Here is a 23,503-nt window from a genome sequence, read left to right as displayed (position 1 = left end):
TGATTAATGGAGTAGGATGCAGTTTTCAGAGGACCTGTGAATAACTCTATTTAAAAAAATAGAATTAAACAGCACATTAGGTAGCGTTTTACCATTCATTTATGATTGGCGACACATTGTAGTTATGGGTGTTGATTTTGAAGAGCTGAGGTGCCCAACAAGAAAGGAAAAAGTTGAGCCACCATGTAGCCTACCCCACAGATAGAAGCCTTGCTTGATCCTGTCTCTTTGGGCAATTCATCATCTGACCAGGAAGAACCCGTAAACAACATCGAGGTGTTAAAGTTAGAAATGCTGGCTGCACTTCGTAAAGACATTGCAGAGACTGTTAAAACTGAGATCAGGTTGGAGCTACAGGCCATTTAAAAACTCATCCTGCGACGATAGAGCATCCAATGACATCGAATTAACACAAATTAAAAATACCATTGGTGAGATAGAGGGTTCACTGTCTGGGTTTATTGATGACATCTCTTCAATGCAAAAGAAAATTAAAATTCAGCGCCAATATGATAGAGCTGGAAAAAGATATGAAGATTTGGAAGCAAGGTCTCAGCGCAATAACATTGGGATTGTGGGTGTTCCTGAAGGAACCAGCACCGTGAACACAGATGCAGTATCGACTTTATTGAAAGGGATATTCAGCCTGGATAAAGAGCCACTGTTAGACTGAGCACACCGCATTCCACAGCCGATACCAAGGCCGGGGGAGCACCCATGGGCCATTATGGCATGACTCCATTATTGCAGCGACTGCATGGATGTCCTACGCTGTGCCAGAGAATGCCACGAGCTAAAACTGAAGGGATGACTATCTCATTTTTCCCTGATCTTCCTGTGAAAGTAGCCTGAACCTGGATAGCATGCAACAACGTGAGATGGGAACAGCGAACCCTGAATGGGGCTCGATATGGTTTATTGCACCTAGCCTGATTGCAGATCAATTGCAGCGGCAAGGTGAAGGATTTCCACTCAGTAGAAGAGGCTTTACATTAAAAAGGACTGTGGAATTGGGGGAGCATAACATATGTCCAGACGTTGAAAAGGATCTGATTCAAGTGCAAGTGCAATAGGGCACTGTTATTTTTCAAGCATTTTTATCTTAATTTGTAGCTAATGCATTCAAACTATTACCTTAATTCTAGAATTTTTGGATAATTCTAAAATATTAGTATAATAGATATGTGTTGAATATTTGTCTAATTATTTTGGATTCTGGGATATCAGATAGGCATAATTCAGAATAAATATTGGCTTAATTGTAGAATTCCTTTGGAAGAATGCTAATTGTGGTTAATCTGGAATAATGATCCTAGTTTTAGAATATTTGTACTTTGGGTCTAATTAATAAGTAAGCCTCTCATTGATGGCAGGATACATTTGTGATCTATAAATGGTAGGGTGACAAATATAACACTACCATGTCGGTTTGGGGGGGGGGGGTAGAGGATGAAATATTAATCTGCCAGTGCTACATAAAATGCTGGAATGCATCATTAATTTTATGGTGGTAAAGTGTTCAGAAAATCGGTATGATTAAATATCATTGGAATGGTTTAATGAAAGGAAAATTAGTGTTTGACAAATCGAATGGTGTTTATTTTACCAGGATAGAACTGGAGGATAGATCAGTGAAAACCAATGCACAGATGTTTAGAATTTTCACTGCAGCTTTACATTAAAAAGGACTTGTGGAATTGGGGGAGCATAACATAGAAGGGTGTAGGATGAGTTAAATTACAGAGAACAAAAAGAATCAAATCGGTTGCTAGTGAAGTGCCACTAATTTAGCTCTGGTCTCTCTAGACCATGAGGAGGATGCAAAGAGTTTACTGAGGGATATTGGATGCATGGTTAGCTCAGTGGTTTGAATCAGGCACTGTCTGTAAGGAGTGCTCTCCCTGTGTTTGAGTAGGTTTTCTCTGAGTGCTCCGGTTTCCTCCCTTTTCAAAAAGTACAAGGATTGTCATTTAATTGAGATATTTGGACGGCACGGGCCCATGGGTCGGAAGGTATCTTGCTGTATGTCTACATTTAAAAATTCAAAAATTATAGAAATTAAATAAGTAGTCAAGAAGGTGGTTAATTTGGGAATTTTGACACTTTAAATAGAATAGAAAACAATATTTTTAAACTTTTATTAGGGTGCAAAGGTAAGAGAACCTTGCTGAAATTGTCATAGGATTTAGTTCTCATTTGGAACTGTGTGTATGCAATTTTAATCTCTGAATTTAAAGAGGGATACAATTGGAGTCAGTATGACGCAAGTTCGCAAATTGATTCCTGTGCGGAAAGAGTTTGAGGTAGAATGTCTTTCACTCACTAGATCTTAGAAGAAGCAGCAGTAATCTTATTGAAATGAGAAAGACTCTGAGGAGGTTTGTCACAGTGGATGACAAGAAGTTGTTTTCCTCTAGCTATCGAGTCCAGAACCAGGAGCAGCAATTTAGGAAACTCGCACAAAAAAGGATTGGGAAGTATCTCCCCTTTACACAGTCAGAAAACTGAATTCCCTACCACAGAGGGGTTTGGAGGATTAACTATTGAGTCTATTGCAGACTGAGATCAATGTGCTTTAGGGCTCCATAGAAAACTGGTTGCAAAGTAAATCTGAGATGCAGGATCAATGTGATCTCTTCAGTTGGCAGAGCAGACGAGGGGAATGGTGTGAATTTTGCTGTTTCTGTTGCTTTCAATGTTAATATTAATGGATTCCATTCAAGGATATCTAATTGATGCATCTAATCCTGGCACATTTTAACCATACGAATTCCAGCATAAAATTACTCCCCTGTTACTGAATGATGCGGCTAAACTGTGGTTAGAACAGTCTGTCCCACAATATTTGATGCGTTTAATTCCAATCTCAAAAAGATACATTCCGAATCTTCACAGAAAGGTGCAAATTGTTATTCCCCTGATGATATTAAGTTCAGCATTATCCAATCTCAGCTGCAAGATTTAATAAAAGATATTTTGAGTTTCCAGACTAGTTATGGATACTAATGTGCATAGATAATCCTTGTGTGTGAGGGACAAAAGGTTGTGTGCATAACACCCAAAGAATTTTGAGCAAGATTTCTCTGGTATAAAACCAAAGGCAAAAAGAAGCAATCTACTGTTCCAAGTTTGTCTGATAGCAGTGGGAAAGAAATTGCCCTCTAATCTGATGTGCATGATCTCACATTCGTGAATCTTCCAGAGAGGGTGGCCAGGGTAGGATGGGTGTTCTGATATGTTGTCTGCTTTTCTGAGGCAGCAGGGGCGGGGGGGGAGGGGGGGAGGTGCGGGTTATGTGATTATGTGATGGTCTGAACTATGTTCACAACAGTTTCTTGTGGTCTTGGGCAGAGCATTTCCTGTACCACACAGTGAAGCATCCTGACAGAATACTTTCAATCTGTGTCTGTAAAAGTTGTCAGGGGATGCAGGAGATGAGTTGAGTTGAATTTCCTCATTCTTCTCAGGAACTGGAGTGACTGGTACATTTTCTTGGTTTTTGTGTTGATCTGATTCCAAGGGATCACATTTCTGATTTCAAGACATAGTGGTTCCTGCCTGCGTACAAGATAGATATATACAGCAGCCGGTGTCAGCGGTGTCTATAATACCTGATTCTATTATGTAGGAATGAATGGCTTTGTGTTTTCTAGCCCATTGTTTGTAACGTGGAAGATGGGCCGGGATAAACGTCTGCGAGGCTGCATTGGAACTTTCTCTGCCATGAACCTCCATCCAGGACTCAGGGAATACACACTTACCAGGTAAGTATGTTCAAACCCTCTGCCAGTAACAATAATGACCCCCAGGTGAGGAAATAAATCATTGAGCATAAAAGTTGGGACCTCGTGATATAGATGAATGAGGCATTGGTGAGACCACACTTAGGGTACCATGTGCTTTTCTGGTTGTCCAACTATAGGAAGCATATCAGTAAGTTGAAAGTGGGGGTGTGAGGGGAAGACAGAGAAGAGTCACCAGGATGTTGCAGGAATTGTAGGGTGTGAGCTATAGGCTGGGTCTTTATTGCCTAAAGTATAGAAGAATGAAAAGTGATCTTTTCAAAATCATGAGGGCATGGGTAAAATTAACATTCACTGTCTTTTTCCCAGAATGGACAATTCTTGAAATAGAGGGCATAGATTTAAGGTGAGAGGGGAAAAATTTAATTGGGTCTTGAGTCAGATTTTTCACTTGGAGTGTGGTCTGTATGTGGAATGAGTTACCTGAGGAAGCTTTAGAAGCAGTTGTGATGAGGACATTCAAAAGATAAATACTGTAAAATCCTTGTTATCTGGAATTCAAGCGACCGGCAGCCTCAGGCAACCTGCCAAAAAATATCACAGAAAATAAATAGGTGAAAAAAACAAAAGTTTAAAATACGTGTCCCCTAGTGGCCAGTTTGCCAATCCATGCACCACGCAGTCTCAAGCAACCAGCAAATTCATTTATCTGGCATTTACCAATCCCATAAATGACAGATACCAGGAGTTTTACTCTATATGGATTGGTTTATAAGGATATGGACCAAATGAAGGAAAATGGGACTATCTCAACTTGGTCAGCATATATGAGTTGGGTCAAAGGGCCTGTTCTGTGTTGAATGACACTGACTCTATGACATTGTCACGCTTATGTGTCCTGTTATGTCACCAAAACTTGTGTGGAGTATAAACATCAGTGCAGACGAGTTGGAATGAATAGCCTGTTACCAGTATCAATATAAAATAGTCCTTTAACGATGCTGTGCACTGGTTTAACTTCATGCACCTGGTGATGTTGGATCACTGTCATGGAAATGCCATAAATGCTGCAGTGCAATATACAAAAGTGCTGGAGAAACTTGGCAGGTCACGCAGTGTCTACAGGAACCAAAGATATATCACCAACATTTTGGGCCTGAGCCCTTCGTCAAGGTATGAACAAAAAGCAGACAGGCACCTGAATGAAAAAGGTGGGGGGAGGAGGAGAGGAAAAGGGGGCAGGGGGAGGAGCACAGGCCATTTGTTAGCCAAGAGGTGGATATGGGTTGGAGGGCAGAAGAGCTGAGAAATGAAAGGGGAGGGGGTAGTTCTGAATGGAGAGGGAAGGGGGTGGGGAGCTGGGGCAAAGGAAACAGAGGAATAGAGAAAGTGAGAGCTGGGAGGGGCCTAACAGAAACCATTTTGTTGGAGACTGAATAGAAATTGTTGTTCTTCCAATTTGAGGGTGGCCTCGGTTTGGCAGTGCATGAGGCAATGTACAGACATGTTGGTGTGTGAATGGACCGCAGAATTAAAATGGTTGGCCACGTTATCGCAGCAGACAGAGTAAAGGTGAAGTGTGAAATGATCTGCCTTGACTGTTCTTTAGAATTCTTCCTGTTGACTTGCCTCTGCTGTCATCTTGTGCCACACAGTTTTCAATTCATGTTCCAGCCCCAAGGATCTCAGGTACCCACGCTGCCTTGATTGTTGCTCTCGTAGCCATGGGTGCCCAGATGGGTCCCAGTTATGCTTGCCTTTTTGTTGGTTAAGCGGAGCAATCCATGCTGCAAGGCTCCTCAACTCTTCCTCTGCTTCATTAACGTCTATATTGGTGCTGCCTCATGTGCCCATGATGAGTGTGTCAACTTTATCTGCTTTGCTGATAACTTTCACCCTGACCTTAAATTCCATCTTGGTCAACATTCTCCCCTTTCTCAATTTTTTTGTCTCTATCTCAGGAGCCAAACTCTTTACAGAAATGTTCTACAAATCCACCATCTCCCATAGTTATCTCAACTACACTTTATTCTGGCTCATGTAAGGATTCTATTTCTTTGCCTCAATTTCACGGTCTCCATCATATCTGCTCCTAGAATGATGTCTTCTATTCCAGATCATCTGAGATGTCTTCCTTCAAAAAAAAGTGGCTTTTCCATGATTGTCATCAACTCAGCCCTAACCCACATCTTCTCTATTTTCCACTCCTGCTCTAGCCCTTCTCCCCCTAGATGCAACAAAGGCAGGTTTTTTCCCTTGACCTCACCTACCACCCCACTGGCCTCTGATCCAGCATATTATCCTCAGCAATTTCTGCCACCTACAGTGTGATCCCAACTCCAGACAGGTCTTCCCCTCTCCTTCCCACTCTGCCTTCTCCAGGGACCACTCCTTTTATGACTCCCTTGTCCACTCATTGTCCCCTTGGTACCTGACCCAGTTTCCTCTCTCTCCTGCAATAGTGGGGACCTCCCAGTTTCAATTCTGTGACCCATTCCCACACTAACATGTCTGTTCATGGCTTAGGGTCCTGCCAAACCAAGGCCATTTGTAAATTGGAAGAACAACAGTTTCTATTCAAACTGGACATTCTACAATCAGATAGCATTAACATAGAAATTTCCATTAGGCCCCTCCCCTGTCTCTTCTTTCCCTATCCCTCCATCTCCTTATACCCTTCTCTCTTTATTTAGAGGGGCCCTCTCCCCCTTTCATTCCTCAGCTTTTTACTCTTCTGTCCTCTCACCCAAATCCACCTATGACCTGTTGCCTGAGCTCCTCCTCCCTTGCTCCTTCTTTCCTCCTCCCCCCACCTTTTTATGCAGGTGTCTTCCTTGATGAGGGGTTCAGGCCTGAAGCATTGGTTGTATATCTTTGTTTCCTATGAATGCTATGTGACCTGCTGAGTTTCACCAGCACTTTTGTGTCTTAAACTACAATCACAGCATTTGCAGACTTTCTTGTTTAACTCCATAAATGATGTAAACCACGTTAATGATGTGTAATTTCTGTGAAGTCAATAAGGCAGTATGAGCAACAAATAAACTGGGATTGATTAAGACAGTTCTCATTTGAGTTGGGGACAAGATACTGGTCCTGATACTGGAGCAAACCATGTTTATCTCCTGGCTGCAAGGAATGTATTCTGCAGCTGTGAAATAAGAGTGGGCACATTCACTCTTCTTGCAGTGCACAAAAGTGCTGGAGAAACTCAGAATTCATAAGAAGTAAAAGGCAGTTTGTGTTTTGGGCCTGCCACACCTGAGGAAGAGCCCAGGCCAAAGTGTTGACTGCCTTTCGCTTCCTATGTATGTTGTGTGGCCTGCTGAGTTTCTCCAGCATTTTTTTGTGCTGCTATCGACCCAGCATCTGTAGATTTTCTTGTTTCGATCCACTCGTTTTGGTTGTATTGTGGGGAATAAATAAACATGTAATGTTTGAAGTTTATGGGTTTTATTGGGGGACAAGAATGTGTTGGAGACTATGTAAGGCCAGCTTCTTATTTCTCTTATTGAGAACTGTAATTAAAAGAAGCCATTGAATTGCTGGCATTCATTCATTTTTTGATGTTGGTAACCGCCTGCACTGTACAGGTCATAATTACCCAGATTCTAAGCTACAAGCACACTGGGAAGTAATGAGTCTGCATTTTGAAATCTTCACACTTCACCAATGTCTTTCTCTTCTCACAGTGCCCTTAAGGACAGTCGTTTCCCCCCGCTGACTCGTGAGGAACTCCCCAAACTCTTCTGTTCTGTTTCGCTGCTCACAAATTTTGAGGATGCCAACGATTACCTGGACTGGGAGGTAATGGAATTCCAGTTCAAAGTTGTTGCCACCACAAGAAGCTGGGACGGGGGCAGTTCTTTTAAAACGGACTAGAAAGTGATTCTAATTGACAGTTTCTCCATTCCCCCTTTGAAGGAACTGATTTGTTCTAGAGAAAGGATCTTAGAGTGTGGATTGAGTGTAAGTTAGACAGTGAGTATTGAGAGTGAGTATTATTATGAAGAGCTGGAGCTTGTCGTTAGCTGGCAGCTGCCTGCATTCATCCAGCCTATCTTTCCATTCCTAATCTCACTGGCACATGGACCTGGGAGTAACCCGGTGTGCTGCCCTCAGTCTCCTTCCTAATTTGTCCATTCTTTAAACACTAGTCCTTATCCCTTTCCCTACTCATGTCATTGATGCTAATAAGCACAATGACTGGCTCCTTGCCCTCCCCTTTGGGAAGGTTCTGCCATCGCTCATGGACACACTTAATGCTACCACTTGGCATTTGAGCGCCCAGGATGCAAGCTAAGTGGTTATAGGCTCTTGACAATATCCTGGCTGCTCTGCTTCGGTATTAGCCACATCTTAGTCAATCTGTTCCAGTATAGCTACACCATGGGAGAGTATTCAATGATGTGTAATATTGCCCTGTTTTGTCCATAAATCCAAACTGATATGTAATCCTCTCCAAAGGTTTAATTTCAATGTTCAGCAAATTGACTTCATTACACCCTTAGTGCAAATACGGATAAATAGCAGACCTGAGGAGACATTGACTGCTCTTGACATGAAGGCTCTAGTGAATAAAGTGGAACACCAATGATCTCTGGTGAAACTGATTGGAATTGGCAACATCTGGATACTGTTCAGGCTCAGAAGTTATCACATTGGTCTTCATGCTATATTCAACAGCGACAACGACATTGACTTCAAATCCATCAACATCTTGCTGATCTCCTTTGACCAGGAACTTCATCACACCTGCCACATGAATGCAGTGGCTTGATGTTCTGAGGCGACTGATTCACCATTTGTTTCTCTGGTATTGGAAGATGCCTGTTTTGTAAAGGAATAAGGCAGGAGTTTTATGGAATACAGTCCAGTTACCTGAATGTATCCAATTCCAACCAAAATTTGACAATAACTCTGACAAGTCAGACTGTATGATTGGCACCCTGTCCACCACTTTCCAGAGGAAATATTAACACCAAAGCCCCTTTCACACTTGCCAGTGATCCAAGGAAACGAACGCCAATCGCCCTTTAAAGTGGCAAGTGCGAAAGCAAAATCTGCTCAACCTTGGCGTCAGGTGATGGCATCTCATGCCGGGGATTGCCAGCCTCGACCCCTAGTACAATCCCCGGCGTCTTCAGACGCCAGCGTTGAGATCAGGGCAATTGCATTGGAGGCACTTCCTGTTAAAGGTAGAACAGACTAAATGCCAGGGATAAACCTTTGCAAGTGTGAAAGTGTTCAGTGACCCAGTTAGGAGTGGTCTAGTGTGAAAGGCCAAACCCCTATTCCTATCCCTGGTCACTGAACAGCCGATTTACTTGGATGCAAGTGTGAAAGGGGCTCAAGACTCTGTATCCCCTTTGGTGTAGGTATCAGATCCCGTGGAACTGGATATTCCAACAGTATTTATTCCTTAATCTGTCACAAGGCCAGGTTGCTCAGTAGTTAATGGTGTGGTAGTTGTGGGGTCTTGTGTGAATGTCAGCTGTTGAGTTCTCTTTGTTATGGTAAGAATCACAGTTCAGAAGTAATTCCACTGTAATCATTCATTTGATCACTGATCATCACAGTGATCTCCATCACCTTGGGCAGCAAGCTGAGAGAGAAGGCCCTTTCAAATAGGGTTAATCTGGCAATTTGCCTGGTTAGAGTCCCATTCATGCAGGTAGTCAAGGAATCCAGTTAAAGTTACCCGGCTCGTGTCCACTGGTGGCTTGAAAATGGCCAACCCAGTTGTTCTGGTGATGTCAGTGCTTGCGTGCGTACATCACCAGGTTGCATCTACTGAAATGCACAGTGCTTACATCCTGCTGCTCTTCCAATGACTGCAGCATTCCCCTGACAGCAGTGGTCACAACAGTTGCCTCCTGCCTTGCAGGACAGCAGAGATGCTGAGCTAGCATCTGAAGATCATTCCCATTCGCCATTTAGACTTAGATTTGTCACTTCCAGTAAGTGTATGGCGCGTCATTCAACACGTCATTGTGGGGGCAGTATCCCCCTCAAGTCGCCGGGTTGGCGATTTAATGGGTCAAACCTCCTGCAGCTTAAAAGGTGCTAGAAGCACCTTTGCCTCACTAATCACACCTGGGTCCCAGGAGGGCACCTCAGGTGCTGCAGCTTAAAAGTGCCTGGTCAGAGAGAGAGAGGGGGGAAAGGGGTCAACACCTTTAAGATTCCTTTCAAGTTCCCACTATATGACTTAGATTCAGGTTTTTTCCAGGTGTTAACAATGCTGTGAGATTGACCACCACAGTGGGAGAATATGACTCACTGTCACCTTCAAGGGCATTTCATGGTCATCTATAAATGCTGTCCATACCAATACTGTGCCCGAATGAAGGAAAAAAAATGATTTGCGTACTGTTTCCTGTGCTTGTCTCCTTGTGTCTGCTTAACTAAATCTGAACTAACCCTGCTGGTTAACTAATTCTGAATCAACTTTATTGATAAATTTGATCTGAGCTAACTTTATCATTTAACTAAATGTGAGGGTATCTTTACAGGAAATATTGGTGGTCATCTAGATCTGGGATAATCTTGCAGGTCAGCTAAGCCTGGGCTAAGCTCGCAGGCCAACAAAATCTGGGCCAATTTTACTAATTTGATATTTCACAAGTTTGCTCGAGAACATTTATGAATGGAGTCATTCAGAAAGCGACGCAGGAGGCATCTACCAAATTCTCTGCATCTCTACCTAGGACTGTAAATTTGCTTATCCACTCCTGAATGGCACTCTGATAAAGTTTTGGGAAAAGATTTGCTCTTGGATTATTTATTTTCCATTGGAAGATGGGAGATCAACATTCATTATTGCAGTAGGACAAATGCTTTGTTTTAATTTGCTGTCTTGGCAAAGTGAAGGTAGGTTACTTTTAAATGGGGTTAGCTCATTAATCTTTCAGCTTTCACTAATCATTTTCTTGTTGGATCAGATCCTCCTATAACTCAGTGATGGAGATACACAAGAGCTGGACTAGCGTCAGAGAGTGAGGTGGTTTGCATTTTGAAGTTAGCATTGGACAGATAAACTAACAACATAAAGTTAGAGAGCCTTGACGCTGAATAAAGGATATGGATGGAGCTTAAGTTATTTACAAAATGGAATCAAGTGTGTATTTGTCATCTTGAAAATTGGGTTAGGAATTCCTCTCTCCCTCACTAGTAGCTGCTGTTTTCCCTTGAGAAGGTGGAAGACCAGAGACCAACCAATAATTATTAATAAACATCAATTTCACTTTGCACTCTCAGTTTATTGATGGACAGTGCCCTCCATAATGTTTGGGATGAAGGAACTTTTTTTCTTTATGTGCCCCTGTGCTCCACAGTTTTAAATGTATAATCAAACAATTCACATGTGATTAAAGTGCACATTCCAGATTTTATTCAAGGATATTTGTTTACATTGTGGTTTGACTGTGTAGAAATAAAAGCATTTTTTATACATAGTTCCCCCATTTCAGGTCACATAATGTTTGGACATTTGGATTCACAGGTTTTATGTATACTGAGGTATGCTTAATTGCTTTATTGGTGCAGGAACAAGAGAGCTAGGCTTGCTTCTAAGCGTTTGATCACCTTTGGAGTCTGTAGTTGCCATTTTTCAACATAAGGACCAGGGTTGTGTCAATGAAAGTCAAAGAAACCATTATAAGGCTGAAAAACAACAATAAAACAATAAGTGTCATTGCCTAATCATTACAGTTACAAAAATCAACAGTTTAGAACATTATTAAGAAGAAAGAACATGCTGGTGAGCTCAGTAATTGCAAAGGAACTGGTATTCCAAGGAAGACCTCCACTGCCGATGACAAAAGAATTCTCATCATAATGAAAAATCCCCAAATGTATGTCCGACAGATTAAAAAAAAAACTCTTCAGGAAGTAGGTGTGGATATGTCATTGACCACTGTCCTCAGAAGACTTCATGAACAGAAATACAGGGGCTACACTGCAAGATGCAAACCATGGCAAAGGTGGTATGCTTTCAATCTTGGGCAGCTCCTTTACGCCTCCACACTTTAGTTTTGCCATCACTCTGATACAAGTTAATCTTGGTCTCATCTATCCACAAGACCTTTTTTCCAGAATTCTACAGGCTCTTTTAAATACTTCTTGGCAAACTGTAATCTGGCTGTCATTTCTGTGGCTAAGTAGTGGTTCGCATCTTGCAGCGTAACCTCTGTTTTTCTGTTCCTGAAAATTGTCGATTCTTCACATCCCCAGTTTTGTGCAATTTTGAAAATGGAAATTGACAAAAAATCAAAATGTTTGACAAACATTAAAATTGGTACAAGCTTAAAATTGGTCTGCCAAACCAATCTAAAGGTGGTGTTTCATTCACTCAGTGACTACATCATTTCCATTGATGATTCTGTCCTTGTCTTCTGGTCTCTACTTGCACTAAACCCAAGGCTGTTAGCAATTCCCTTTCGGTCTGGAAGTGCTGTTGATGGAGTTGATCAAGTTGTACTCATGCCTTTGCAGTAGAAACTCACCAGATGGGTCTGACATCTGACCAGCTGCCTGTTGGAGCACTAATGACTTTACAGTAAGACTTCAGTGCCTGCTAATGAAACTCCCTGCAGTGGTTTAAATAGATTCAGGTGGTCAAAAGTCATTGAATGAATAGCTGTTAAATTATAAATGATCCCAGTCAAAATTTACAATTATACTCTTAAGTTAGCCTGCAACATGACAAAATGGGCATTTTGATGGTGAATGTAGCTTAATGAAGTGAGGTTGTTTGCTCTGAAGCTAAGAAAGACCAACCAGAATATAACATGAGTGATTAGGAAGTGCAGATTGGCATTCAATTAAGTGTCTACACAAATCTCTAAAGACAGTGGAGAGGCATCAACAGTAAACAGAAAAGCGACTGGGATATCAGTTAATCAAACATAAGGAGCTTGTACTCACTGAAAACCTTTGTCGAACCTCAGTGTGAGAACTAAGTTTCATTCTGGGCACCAATCATCAGGATTTATTGGTTCAACAAATAGTCATCTAAAATATAATAGGATCTAAGGGTTTAAATGTAAATGTGTCTCAAACTCTTTGGTTGAGACCAATTGTATTTTTAGTTGAGGTCATCAAACTAATGACGCACTTGAAGATATTTGGGAATAGGCAGGTTCCATTCAATGTGAACTATCACAGAACCCACCTAGAGTCCATTCAATCCGTTCTCTGAGGTGTTTTGTCAGAGGTACGATTGGCTTCTGGCTGAAATGGACAATGGGACTATATTTGCATTGTGAGTAGTAGTATGCTGGATTAAAATGTTTTTATCTTTATCGTAATAAAGACCAATCTGTGTTTAGGTGGGAGTACATGGGATTCGAATAGAGTTTGTGAATGAGAAGGGGGCAAAACGCACAGCAACGTACCTGCCGGAAGTGGCCAAGGAGCAGGGTAGGTGTGAACAACAGCTTATCAATCTGTTCTTGTCAGGCCTATTGTTTCAGGGGGGTCAGGTGACAAAGGATGTGGGTCAAGTGGTCAGTTCCAGCTGTGTAAAGGTTTTCGTACTGCAAACAGATTTATTTCTTTATTTAAAAAAAAAAGGCAACTTTTTCTTTCTCTGAAAGTGCAGGAAACTCTCAGCAGAAGAGGGTGCATCCCTGGAAAGTCCCTTAGAATCGATGAACATGTCTTGTTAAGGGCCATCCTGAAGCATAAACCCTGCTTTTCTTTCCAGAGATACTGGATGACCCACTGGGTGTTCCCTTCCTTTTCTGATTTTGTTTCAGATTTCTTGTCATTTGATCAAAAATCTTCCTTGATGTATTATTTAATAGTTTGTGGTGCTTACCTTGAGTAAATTTAATTGCATGGAATGTATTTGAAGCAGCTTTGCACCCTGTTATTTTTCTTTTTAAAATTACTTTCCCATTCTTAACCTGGTGATTGTCACATCTTTGGACCTTATCAGGGCTATTTCCCAGAGAACTGGTATAGCCAAACCATGGGTGTTAACTGGCACCAAGGCAAGGCTGTGGCTCAAATATTACTTCTGTTTGTGTTGCAGACTGGGACCATATTCAGACGATAGACTCTCTTCTGCGTAAAGGAGGTTACAAAGCTCCCATCTCAAATGATTTTAGAAAAGCAATCAAACTCACCAGGTGACTAACAGTAATATTATCTCTGAAACTGTATGAATTGATTGGATCTAATAAAATGTTAGCTGTCCAAACTCTCGTCGAAAGGTTGGAAGAAGGCGTGACATCTACCTGTACAGTCAAAGGCATCACCAGTTCTTGAAAAGAAAATTATTTTGTGACAATGTCTTGAACCCTTTTGGCTCTCTCTTCTGAAATGATTTGACTCTTTGAGCATGTCCAGCATTTTCTCTTTTTATTTCATTTTGCAGTGAGTACAGTATTTTGCTTTTCTAAATGACACACCAAGTTTAAGCACTGTTGGATCATGCAGAAAAGCAGAAGCTTTAGGCAAAACACAAGATGATAAAGGCAGCTGTGATACATAGATTTGACATTTCTAAATATCGTCGAGCATTGTGCTGCTGATATAAATAGTACATTAATTTTCAGGGCTACTTAGACCTCAAGTCATAGAAAGAGGAGGAGAAGTCAGCTATCTCTGCCATTTAATAAGATCATGACTGATCTGGCCGTGGACTTCCTTCTCCCCCCCCCCCCCCCCCCCGCCCATGAACCCTTAATTCCCCAACTATGCAAAAGTCTGTCTCTCTGTATCTTAACTATAATTAATGAGGCAGCTTCTACTGCTTCATTGGGCAGAGAATTCCACAGATTCACTATTCCCTGGGAGAAGTATATCCTCGCATCTCTTCCCTGAAACTTGAGGCTTTGTCCCCGAGTTCTAGTTTCACTTGTGAGTAGAAACAGTGCCCTGCTTCTCTTGTCACTTTCATAATTTTATATACAAGATCCTTGTGTATCTCTATAAGATCTCCCCTCATCCTTCTAAATTCCAGTGCATATAATTCCAGGCTAATGAATCACTCCTCATAGGGTAAACCCCTCATTTTGAAATTGACGATGAACTTCCAAAGCCAGTCTATCCTTCCTCAAGAAAGGAGACCAGAACTGCACGCGTTACTCCAGGTGTGGCCTCGCCAGGACCTTGTACAATTACAGCAGAACCTCCCTGCTCCTAATTTTAACCCCTCTTGCAATAAATGCTTGTTGCACCTGTAACCTCACATTTTAGAAATGTGCGTGCAGGCATTCCCACGTCTCTGCACAACACCAGGTTACAATTTTTCCAGTTAACTAATAGAGTGATTTACTATTTTTGTTTAACCAAGTGGATGATCTCACATTTACCAATGTTGTAAGTAAAACATGAAAATCTGTAGACACAATGGTTAAAGTAAAAACACAAAGCTGGAGAAACTCAGCAGGTCAAACAGTGTCCTTTATAAAGCAAAGGTAAAAATACATAACCGAAATGTAAATACAATATGATCCCACTACAGACTCATCTTTCCCTCTCCGCCTTCCATTGGAACTGCTCCCTCTGTGACTCCCTCGTAAACTCATCCCTCTCCACCAATTGTTCCCCCGGCACCTTCCCCTGTGATCACAGGAAGTGGCACACTTGTGCCCACACCTCCTCCTTCACCACAGTCCGGGGCCCAAAACAGGCCTTTCAAGTGAAACAACATTTCACGTGTATCCGCAAGACTGATTTACTGCATCCGGTCCTCCTGTGTGGCTTCTCTACATCAGAGAGACTGGGTGCAGATTAGGAGATTGCTTCGCTGAGCACCTTCACTCCATCCGCACCAGTGACAGGGACCTGTAGCCAACCACTTCAGTTCTGTGCCACACTCCCGCACTCATATGTCTGTCTATGGCCTTATGCACTATCCTACCAAGACCGCCCACACATTGGAGGAACACATCTGATTTTCCGCCTGGACATCAATTTTTACAGTTTCTGCTAACCTGATCTCCTCTTCCCTCTCTCTCTCTCCTTCCCCCTTCCAGCTTTCCTCCCCATCCTTCTCTACTGACTTAACCATCCTCCCTCTCCTTGCTCTTCTTGTCCCCTCCATCCCTTCTCCACCTATTACCTCCTGCCTTTGTAACCCACCCACCCCACTCTTTTGTTTGGGTGCCTGCCAACATTTTTCCATACCTTGATGAAGGGTTCAAGCCTGAAACGTTGGTATGTATTTTCACTGTTGCTATATATAAAGGACGTTGTTTGACCTGCTGAGTTTCTACACCATTATGTTTTTATTTTACCAACATTGTACTCCATTTGCCAAAGCCTTGCCTTTTCACTTAACCCATTTATATCTCTCTGTGTCTTCTACATAGTTTGCTTTTCCTTTCATCAGCAAACTTTTAAAAATGTTATACTTAGTCTCCTCCTTCAAATCACTTGTATTGTTAAGAGTTGTGGGCCCAGCACTGGTCCCTGCAGATGCCCACTCACCAGTGTCAACCAAAGAAACACCAAATTCAAAATCTATTGGGTAACCAATCCTCTATCCACACTAATCCATTACTCCCAAAACTGTGTATCCTTATTTTGTGCAGGAGTCTTTTATACAGCACCTTATCGAATGCCTTCCAGAAATTTAAGTACGTTATACCACATCTATTAATTCTCTATCCACTGTGCTCATTATATTTTCAAAGAACTCCAGTGAATTAGTTAAACATTACCTTCTCTTCCTGAATCCATACAGTGTCTGTCTGATGGAACAATTTCAATCCAGATGTCTCATTATTCTTACTGATAGCTTCCAAGCATTGGCAATTGGTGGTGAACAGAGTGCTATAGGGATCGGTGCTGGGCCAACAACTGTTCATGATATACATTAATGATCTGGAATAGGGGACAGAGGATAGTGTACCTAAATTTGCTGTTGACACTAAATGGAGTAGAAAAGCTAATTGTGCAGAGGATATATCAATAGGTTAAATGAGTGGCCAAGGGTCTGGAAGATGGAGTACAATGTTGGTAAATGTGAGGTCATCCACTTTGGAAGGAAAAATGGAAGATCAGATTATTATTTAAATAGAAAGCAATTACAGCATGTGGCCATGCAGAAGGACTTAGGAATACCTGTTTGTGAATTGGAAAAGGTTGGTTTGCAGGTGCAGCTGTCTATTAAGAAGAACAATGGAATGTTGGCCTTCATTGCAAGAGGGATTGAATTTAGGAGCAGAAAGGTTATGCTGCATATGTACAAGATACTGGTGAGCCCACATCTGGAGTACTGCGTGAAGTTCTGGTCTCCTTACTTGAGGAAAGATATGCTTAGGGGGCGGTGCAGAGAAGGTTCACCAGGTTGATTCCAGTGATGAGAGGGTTAGCCTATGAGAAGAGATTGAGCCATCTGGAGACGTACTCGCTGGAATTTAGAAGAATGAGAGGGGTTCATATGGAAAAGTATACAATTATGAAAGGCATAGATAAGAGGTAGGTAAGTTGTTCCCATTGGTGGGGGAGACTAGAACTGGGGACATACCCTCAAGATTCAGGGCAGTAGATTTAGGACAGAGATGAGGAGGAACTGCTTTTCCTACAGGAAATATTCGCTGCTCATTGATGCAGGGAAAGCTATCTCAGTGAATAGTTTTAAGACCAGTTTGGATACATTTTTACATAGGAGGTAAATTAATGGATATGGGGAGAAGGCAGGTAGGTGGAGATGAGCCTATCATCAGATCAGCCTTGATCTCATTGAATGGCAAAGCAGGCTCGGCTCTGTGGTCAGTGGCAGTGCAGCTACTAGGAATCCAGCTGCACCCTCAATCGAACAGCCTGGTGGAACGTTTCACAAGGCACCTAAAGTTATCCCTGATGGCACACCTCCAAGAGCCCAACTGGTTGCTACTGGGCATCCGCACAGCCCCCAAGAAAGACTGGCAGCATCATCAGCCGAACTAGTTTATAGTGCACTGCTCGCAGTACCTGGCAAATTTGTGCCTGCACCCTGTGGCTAAGAGGACACACCAGTAGAGATCCTGACCAGACTTCAGGAGAGACTCAGCACACTAGCTCCATTGCCGACATTCCACCATGGGGCAAGACCTTCTTTTCATACCCAAGGGCTTGCAGCAGAGTGAGTATATGCTCATCTGCCGAGGAGTGCATAGACCACCCCTGCAGCGGTCTTATGAAGAACTCTTCAAAGTGGTACGTCATAATGGGGCAACTTGTGTTTGGGATTTGGGTGGCTGGGAAGAGACATTTACCATAGACCACCTTAAGCCAGTACACCTGGGCATTAAGCACCAGTTGTGGTCCCACCAGTCAAGAGGTGAAGACAGCCATAGACAATAGACAGTGTACGGAATACGGTTTCAGCATCTCCTATTGCCGGTTCTGGGGGGGGGGGGGGGGGGTGGGAGGGTCATGTGATGGCTCACCCACACGGCAGGCAAACTGTCACCAGCAGTGTGGGGAAAAACAACTGACAGGAAGTTGATGTCACTTCTGCCCTGCACGAGCACGGGGTCCAGCATGGGCCTTTTAAGCGTGCAAGTTTGAATCAGTAAATCAATTAGTTTGAAACTACTTGACTCAGTGTGTTTCTTCCACTCACGGTGGCTGATAGCCACACTATGAATATTTTTGAAAATAAAATGTTTTAAATGTACCAAAGGGTGTGGCACGTGAGAGTGGGAAAGTTGAAAGGGGATGTGCAGGGCATTTTTTTGTACTGGTAGGTACTGGAATTGACAGACAGAAGTAGAGGTGGAAGCAGATACGAAAGTATCATTCAGGAGGCTATTAGATGACCCATGAATGTGCAGGGAAGAGAGGGATAGGGATCAGGTGCAGGCAAAAGAAATTTGGTGTAATTCTGCATTATGTTCCTTTGTAAATCCTTTTATTGCGTTTAATATATAAACTTGCATGCAAAATTTTAAGGAAAACACATAACATCATCTCATATACAGAACAAAAAAAGGATGGAACTACATTGGTCAGTTCTTTAATCCACAAAAGAAACAAGTTATTGAATTAACCTACGATAACCATGTTGAAACCCATATTTGCCAAATTAATCCAAATAAAAATTGATAAAAAGAAAATAAAAACCTAAAAACTAAATCTAATCTACCCCCTCCTTCTCATCAAGGTAACTTTTGTTTTTAAAAAGAAGGGAAATTGTGGATTGGGTAGCGATCTCCAGACATCAGACAGAGAATCTCCGGATCATTCAAAATTCTCAAGTCTTCCAATCGTGATAGTATTCTATGAACGGGCCCCACATCTTTACAAATTGAAACTTCCTATCTTTAATATTGTATCTAATTTCCTTCAAGCTTAAATAGAGCATTACACCAAGTAACCACTGTATATGAGTCGGTGAAGAGTCATCTTACCATTCAATAAAATTGCTTGTCTGGCTATCAGCATGGTAAAGGCCAAAACTTTCTCCTGAGTTGCAGACAGAAGTATACCTGGCTCATGTGAAAAACCAAACAAAATAATTAATGGATGGTTCTGTTTTGATCTTAAAAATGGTTGATAAAGTTTGGAAAATATATTTCCAAATTCTGCATTATGTTCAGCACAAAGTTCCTGTACTGGTCTTTGCTTTGGGGTTGTTATAATGTTGCAAGCTGTACAAATGGCCTTACAGGTAGCATCCTAAAATTTTATAGCAATTCCAACTTGCTCTGTGTCAGGAAGCATTCAGGAAAAATAGGAATCATGACAGGCAGGTCAAGGATAAGGTTGCTTCTGCATTAGAAAACTTGCACACCAAGGGAGTGTAATCGACAGTGACTTTATTGGGCTGCAGATCTGCCTTTTATAGGCAGCTGGCTGTGTCACCACCGGGGCTTGGCTTGAACAAGGCCAGCTGCTGATTGGTTGTCCTGAATTGGACGCCTTGCGATCTGCTGGCTGTGATTGGCCGATTCGACTGCTATTCCTGCAGCCTATGGGAGCGGGCATCTCATCCCGCGTGCTGTCTGCTCAATTGTCATGTTCGATGACTGTTTGTTGTGTCAGCTGCGGAGTGGACCACGGGCTGCTACATGCTTGCATTTATATGGCAAAATTCATAGTCTTAGGACACACTGAAACACACATCAACCACCAACAGATTGTAATTGTGTAATGTAGAGAACTGTAATATCGCTATGACCCAAACCAACAAAGAGATAAAGGACCAGATAGTATTGCTTGATGGAGTAAGCAATCAGTTCTATTTTAATATTAATCTGGAAGCTTTTACCAGGATCAGATGGTGTCTTATTTTAATGTCTCATTTGAATGAAGGGAGCAATATGGAGAACTTCCATAGGGCACACTTAAACATGCGACTCCTGACCCTGAGCTGTGAATACCATCAATGAGCCAAAGTGAATGCTTTGGGAATTAGAGGTAAGTGTAGGGTGATTCAAATGAGTGGCGCATTCTTCAGCAAGTATAAGAAGGTTGCCTTTCTCTGGCTGTTGAAGACTTATAATGAAGTATATTGCGATTGTTCGTGGTGTTGGCAAAAGATCTTCAGACAATTGTGTTTGTGAGGGATATCAAGCAAGGAAATGCATGAACTACAGAGCTGGAATACAACCCTTGAACTCTCCAGCACAGAAACGGGACTTTTGGCCCTTCTAGTCTTTACTGAACTATTCTGCCTAGTCGCCCTGACCTGCACCCAGACCACATCCCTCCATACTCATTCCATCCATGAAGAGTGTTGGACTCAATTAAACCATCCTACATTTGCCTCTAATTCCCAAAGTATTCACTTTCAAATGAAAGGTTAAAATAAGACCATGGTTTAAAAAAAACTTCTATAGTAATTCAGTAAAATCCCCATTATACAGGCACTCAATTAACTGGAATCTCAAACAATCAGCAAAAAAAAACCAAGGAAATAAATAAATAGATTCAAAGAAATAAAGTTTTAAGTAAAAGTTTAAAATTGTAAAAAGTAAATGTTCTCTGAAGCAACACACAACCCCTTGGGAGCAAACATTCATCCAGTGGAGCACCCCACCCGTGCCCCACCCACAGCAGCCGTTTGAATAAAGTTTCAATAAAGTTGTGTTTGAATAAAATTATGGTGCCCAGGATGGAGAGCTGGTCAATGCTGCGTGCCGCTGGGCGACTCTCCCAAAGTGTGTCTCTATCCCTGCGTAGTCAGAGTCTTTATCTTAATTAGTATATTATTAAGTATGTTAGTAAGGTTTTATCTGTAAACTTGAGGAAGGGGAGTTAATTATGATGGTGATATGGTTAGCGCAACACGGTTACAGCACTCTCAACTGGGATTCAAATTTAAAAGGAAGGTGCACCGAGGGTCTGACCAGGACACTTGCCTGGGGATGAGTTGGGTTGTGCCAAGGGTCTGACCGGGACATCAGGATGATGAGCCGGCCGATGCCGCTGTGGCGACTCTGCCTATTAAGAGTATATCTTTATTAGTACCATATTAAGTATATTAGTAAGGCTTTATCTGTGAACATAGGAAATGGAGTTAATTATGATGGCAGCATGGTTAATGCAGCAATTAGCACAACACCTACAGTGTTGCGGTCGCATACTTACCTTCGTCAGATGCGGTGTTGGCCGCTGCTGATGACGTAAGCGATGCGCAGGGCTGTTAGCACGCATGTGTGGATGCGTTAAGCGTCAGTATATGAGTGATGAATATCAGACACAGGAGGAAGAGAGTGAGGATCAGGATCACCTGTGCGGCAGTGAGCTAATGAGAAGATCAGAGGTGTTTAGCTGGGTGGGGTTTGGGAAGTTAAAGAATGCAATGTTGTGTCGAGTGAATAATAAAGAAAGTCGACTTCATGGTGTGCAGAAAGAAACGAGCGAGTGCATTCTTTAGTTGTTTGTGAGCTGTGGTAAATCAGTGTTGTTACAACAGCACCAGCGACTGGGTTTGAATTTAAATTTTGTAAGTTATGGGAATTATATGATTAAAGTGAACTTCACAAAATTAAAGATGACAATACTGATTTTATTTTTCAAATACATTTTGTCTTTTAAATGGTATATTCATTCTTTGGCTTGGCTTCGCGGACGAAGATTTATGGAGGGGTAAAGTCCACGTCAGCTGCAGGCTTGTTTGTGGCTGACAAGTCCGATGGGGTTGGGTGTTGGGTTTTTCCTCCTTTGTCTTTTGTCAGTGAGGTGGGCTCTACGGTCTTCTTCATAGGAGGTTGCTGCCCGCCGAACTGTGAGGCGCCAAGATGCACGGTTGGAGGCGATATCAGCCCACTGGCGGTGGTCAATGTGGCATATAACCATATAACCACTTACAGCATAGAACAGGCCAGTTCAGCCTTACTAGTCCATGCCGTAACAAATCCCCACCCTCCTAGTCCCACTGACCAGCACCCGGTCCATACCCCTCCAGTCCTTTCCTCTCCATGTAACTATCCAGTCTATCCTTAAATGTAACCAATGATTCCCGCCTCAACCACGTCTTCTGGAAGCTCATTCCACATCCCTACCACCCTTTGCGTAAAGAAATTTCCCCTCATGTTCCCCTTATAATTCTCCCCCTTCAACCTTAAATCATGCCCTCTAGTTTGAATCTCCCCCACTCTTAATTGAAAAAGCCTATCCGCATTTACTCTGTCTGTCCCTTTTAAAATCTTAAACACCTCTATCAAGTCCCCCCTCAATCTTCTACACTCCAGAGAAAAAAGCCCTAGTCTGCACAACCTTTCCCTGTAACTCAAACCTTGAAATCCTGTCAACATTCTCGTGAACCTTCTCTGCACTCTCTCTATTTTGTTTATATCTTTCCTATAATTTGGTGATCAAAACTGTACACAGTACTCCAAATTTGGCCTCACCAATAACTTGTACAATTTCATCATAGCCTCCCTACTCTTGAATTCAATACTCCGATTTATGAAGGCCAACATTCCAAATCTACACCATCTACCTGAGTATCAGGTATCTGCACATCTCTAGCCTACCATTTAATGCATATGATCTATTTTGATTTGCCTTTCCAAAGTGTAACACCTCACATTTATCTGTATTAAATTCCATCAGCCAATTCTCAGCCCACACCTCCAGCCTTCCTAAATCACCTTTTAATCTACAGTAATCTTCCTCACTGTCCACAACACCAGCAATCTTTGTATCATCCACAAACTTGCTTACCCAACTCTCCACCCCTACTTCTAGATCGTTAATATATATAACAAACAATAGTGGACCCAGGACCGATCCCTGAGGAACTCCACTAGTCACCGGCCTCCAATTGGACAAACAATTTTCTACCACTACTCTCTGACACCTCTCATCCAACCATTTCAGAATCCATTTCACTACCTCCTTATTTATACCTAATGCCTCCACCTTTTTTCCTAACCTCTTGTGGGGAACTTTGTCAAAAGCTTTACTAAAGTCTAAATAGACAATATCCAACAGCTTTCCCTTCATCAACCTTTTTTGTAACCCCTTCGAAAAACTCAATCAGATTTGTCAAGCATGATCTATCACTGACAAAACCATGCTGATTACTCCCTATCAATCCCTGTACCTCCAAATATTTGTAAATACCATCCCTCAGAACACTTTCCAACATGCATCAAGAGATTTCTTTAGGCAGTCCTTGTACCTCTTTGGTGCACCTCTGTCTCGGTGGCCAGTGGAGAGCTCGCCATATAACACGATCTTGGGAAGGCGATGGTCCTCCATTCTGGAGACGTGACCTACCCAGCACAGTTGGATCTTCAGCAGCGTGGATTCGATGGTCGGCCTCTGCCATCTCGAGTACTTCGATGTTGGTGATGAAGTCGCTC

General features: G+C 42.2%; 1 protein-coding gene across 2 annotated transcripts in view; it reads left to right on the top strand.

Moving 5' to 3' along the window:
• LOC138742263 (AMMECR1-like protein) overlaps positions 1 to 23,503 on the top strand; it is a 105,889-nt gene that overhangs the window by 71,583 nt on the left and 10,803 nt on the right. For both annotated transcript variants that reach the window (XM_069896400.1, XM_069896401.1), the window contains 4 exons: positions 3,654 to 3,764; positions 7,436 to 7,550; positions 13,076 to 13,166; positions 13,783 to 13,879. In XM_069896400.1, the coding sequence (XP_069752501.1) occupies positions 3,654 to 3,764; positions 7,436 to 7,550; positions 13,076 to 13,166; positions 13,783 to 13,879 (414 nt within the window). The remainder of the gene's footprint in view (positions 1 to 3,653; positions 3,765 to 7,435; positions 7,551 to 13,075; positions 13,167 to 13,782; positions 13,880 to 23,503) is intronic.

The sequence above is a fragment of the Narcine bancroftii genome, chromosome 9 (genome assembly GCF_036971445.1).
Source record: "Narcine bancroftii isolate sNarBan1 chromosome 9, sNarBan1.hap1, whole genome shotgun sequence".
In the NCBI taxonomy this organism is placed as follows: Eukaryota; Metazoa; Chordata; class Chondrichthyes; order Torpediniformes; family Narcinidae; genus Narcine; species Narcine bancroftii.
Note: the sequence above shows the minus strand (reverse complement) of the source record. Positions and strands in the feature narration are given on the sequence as shown.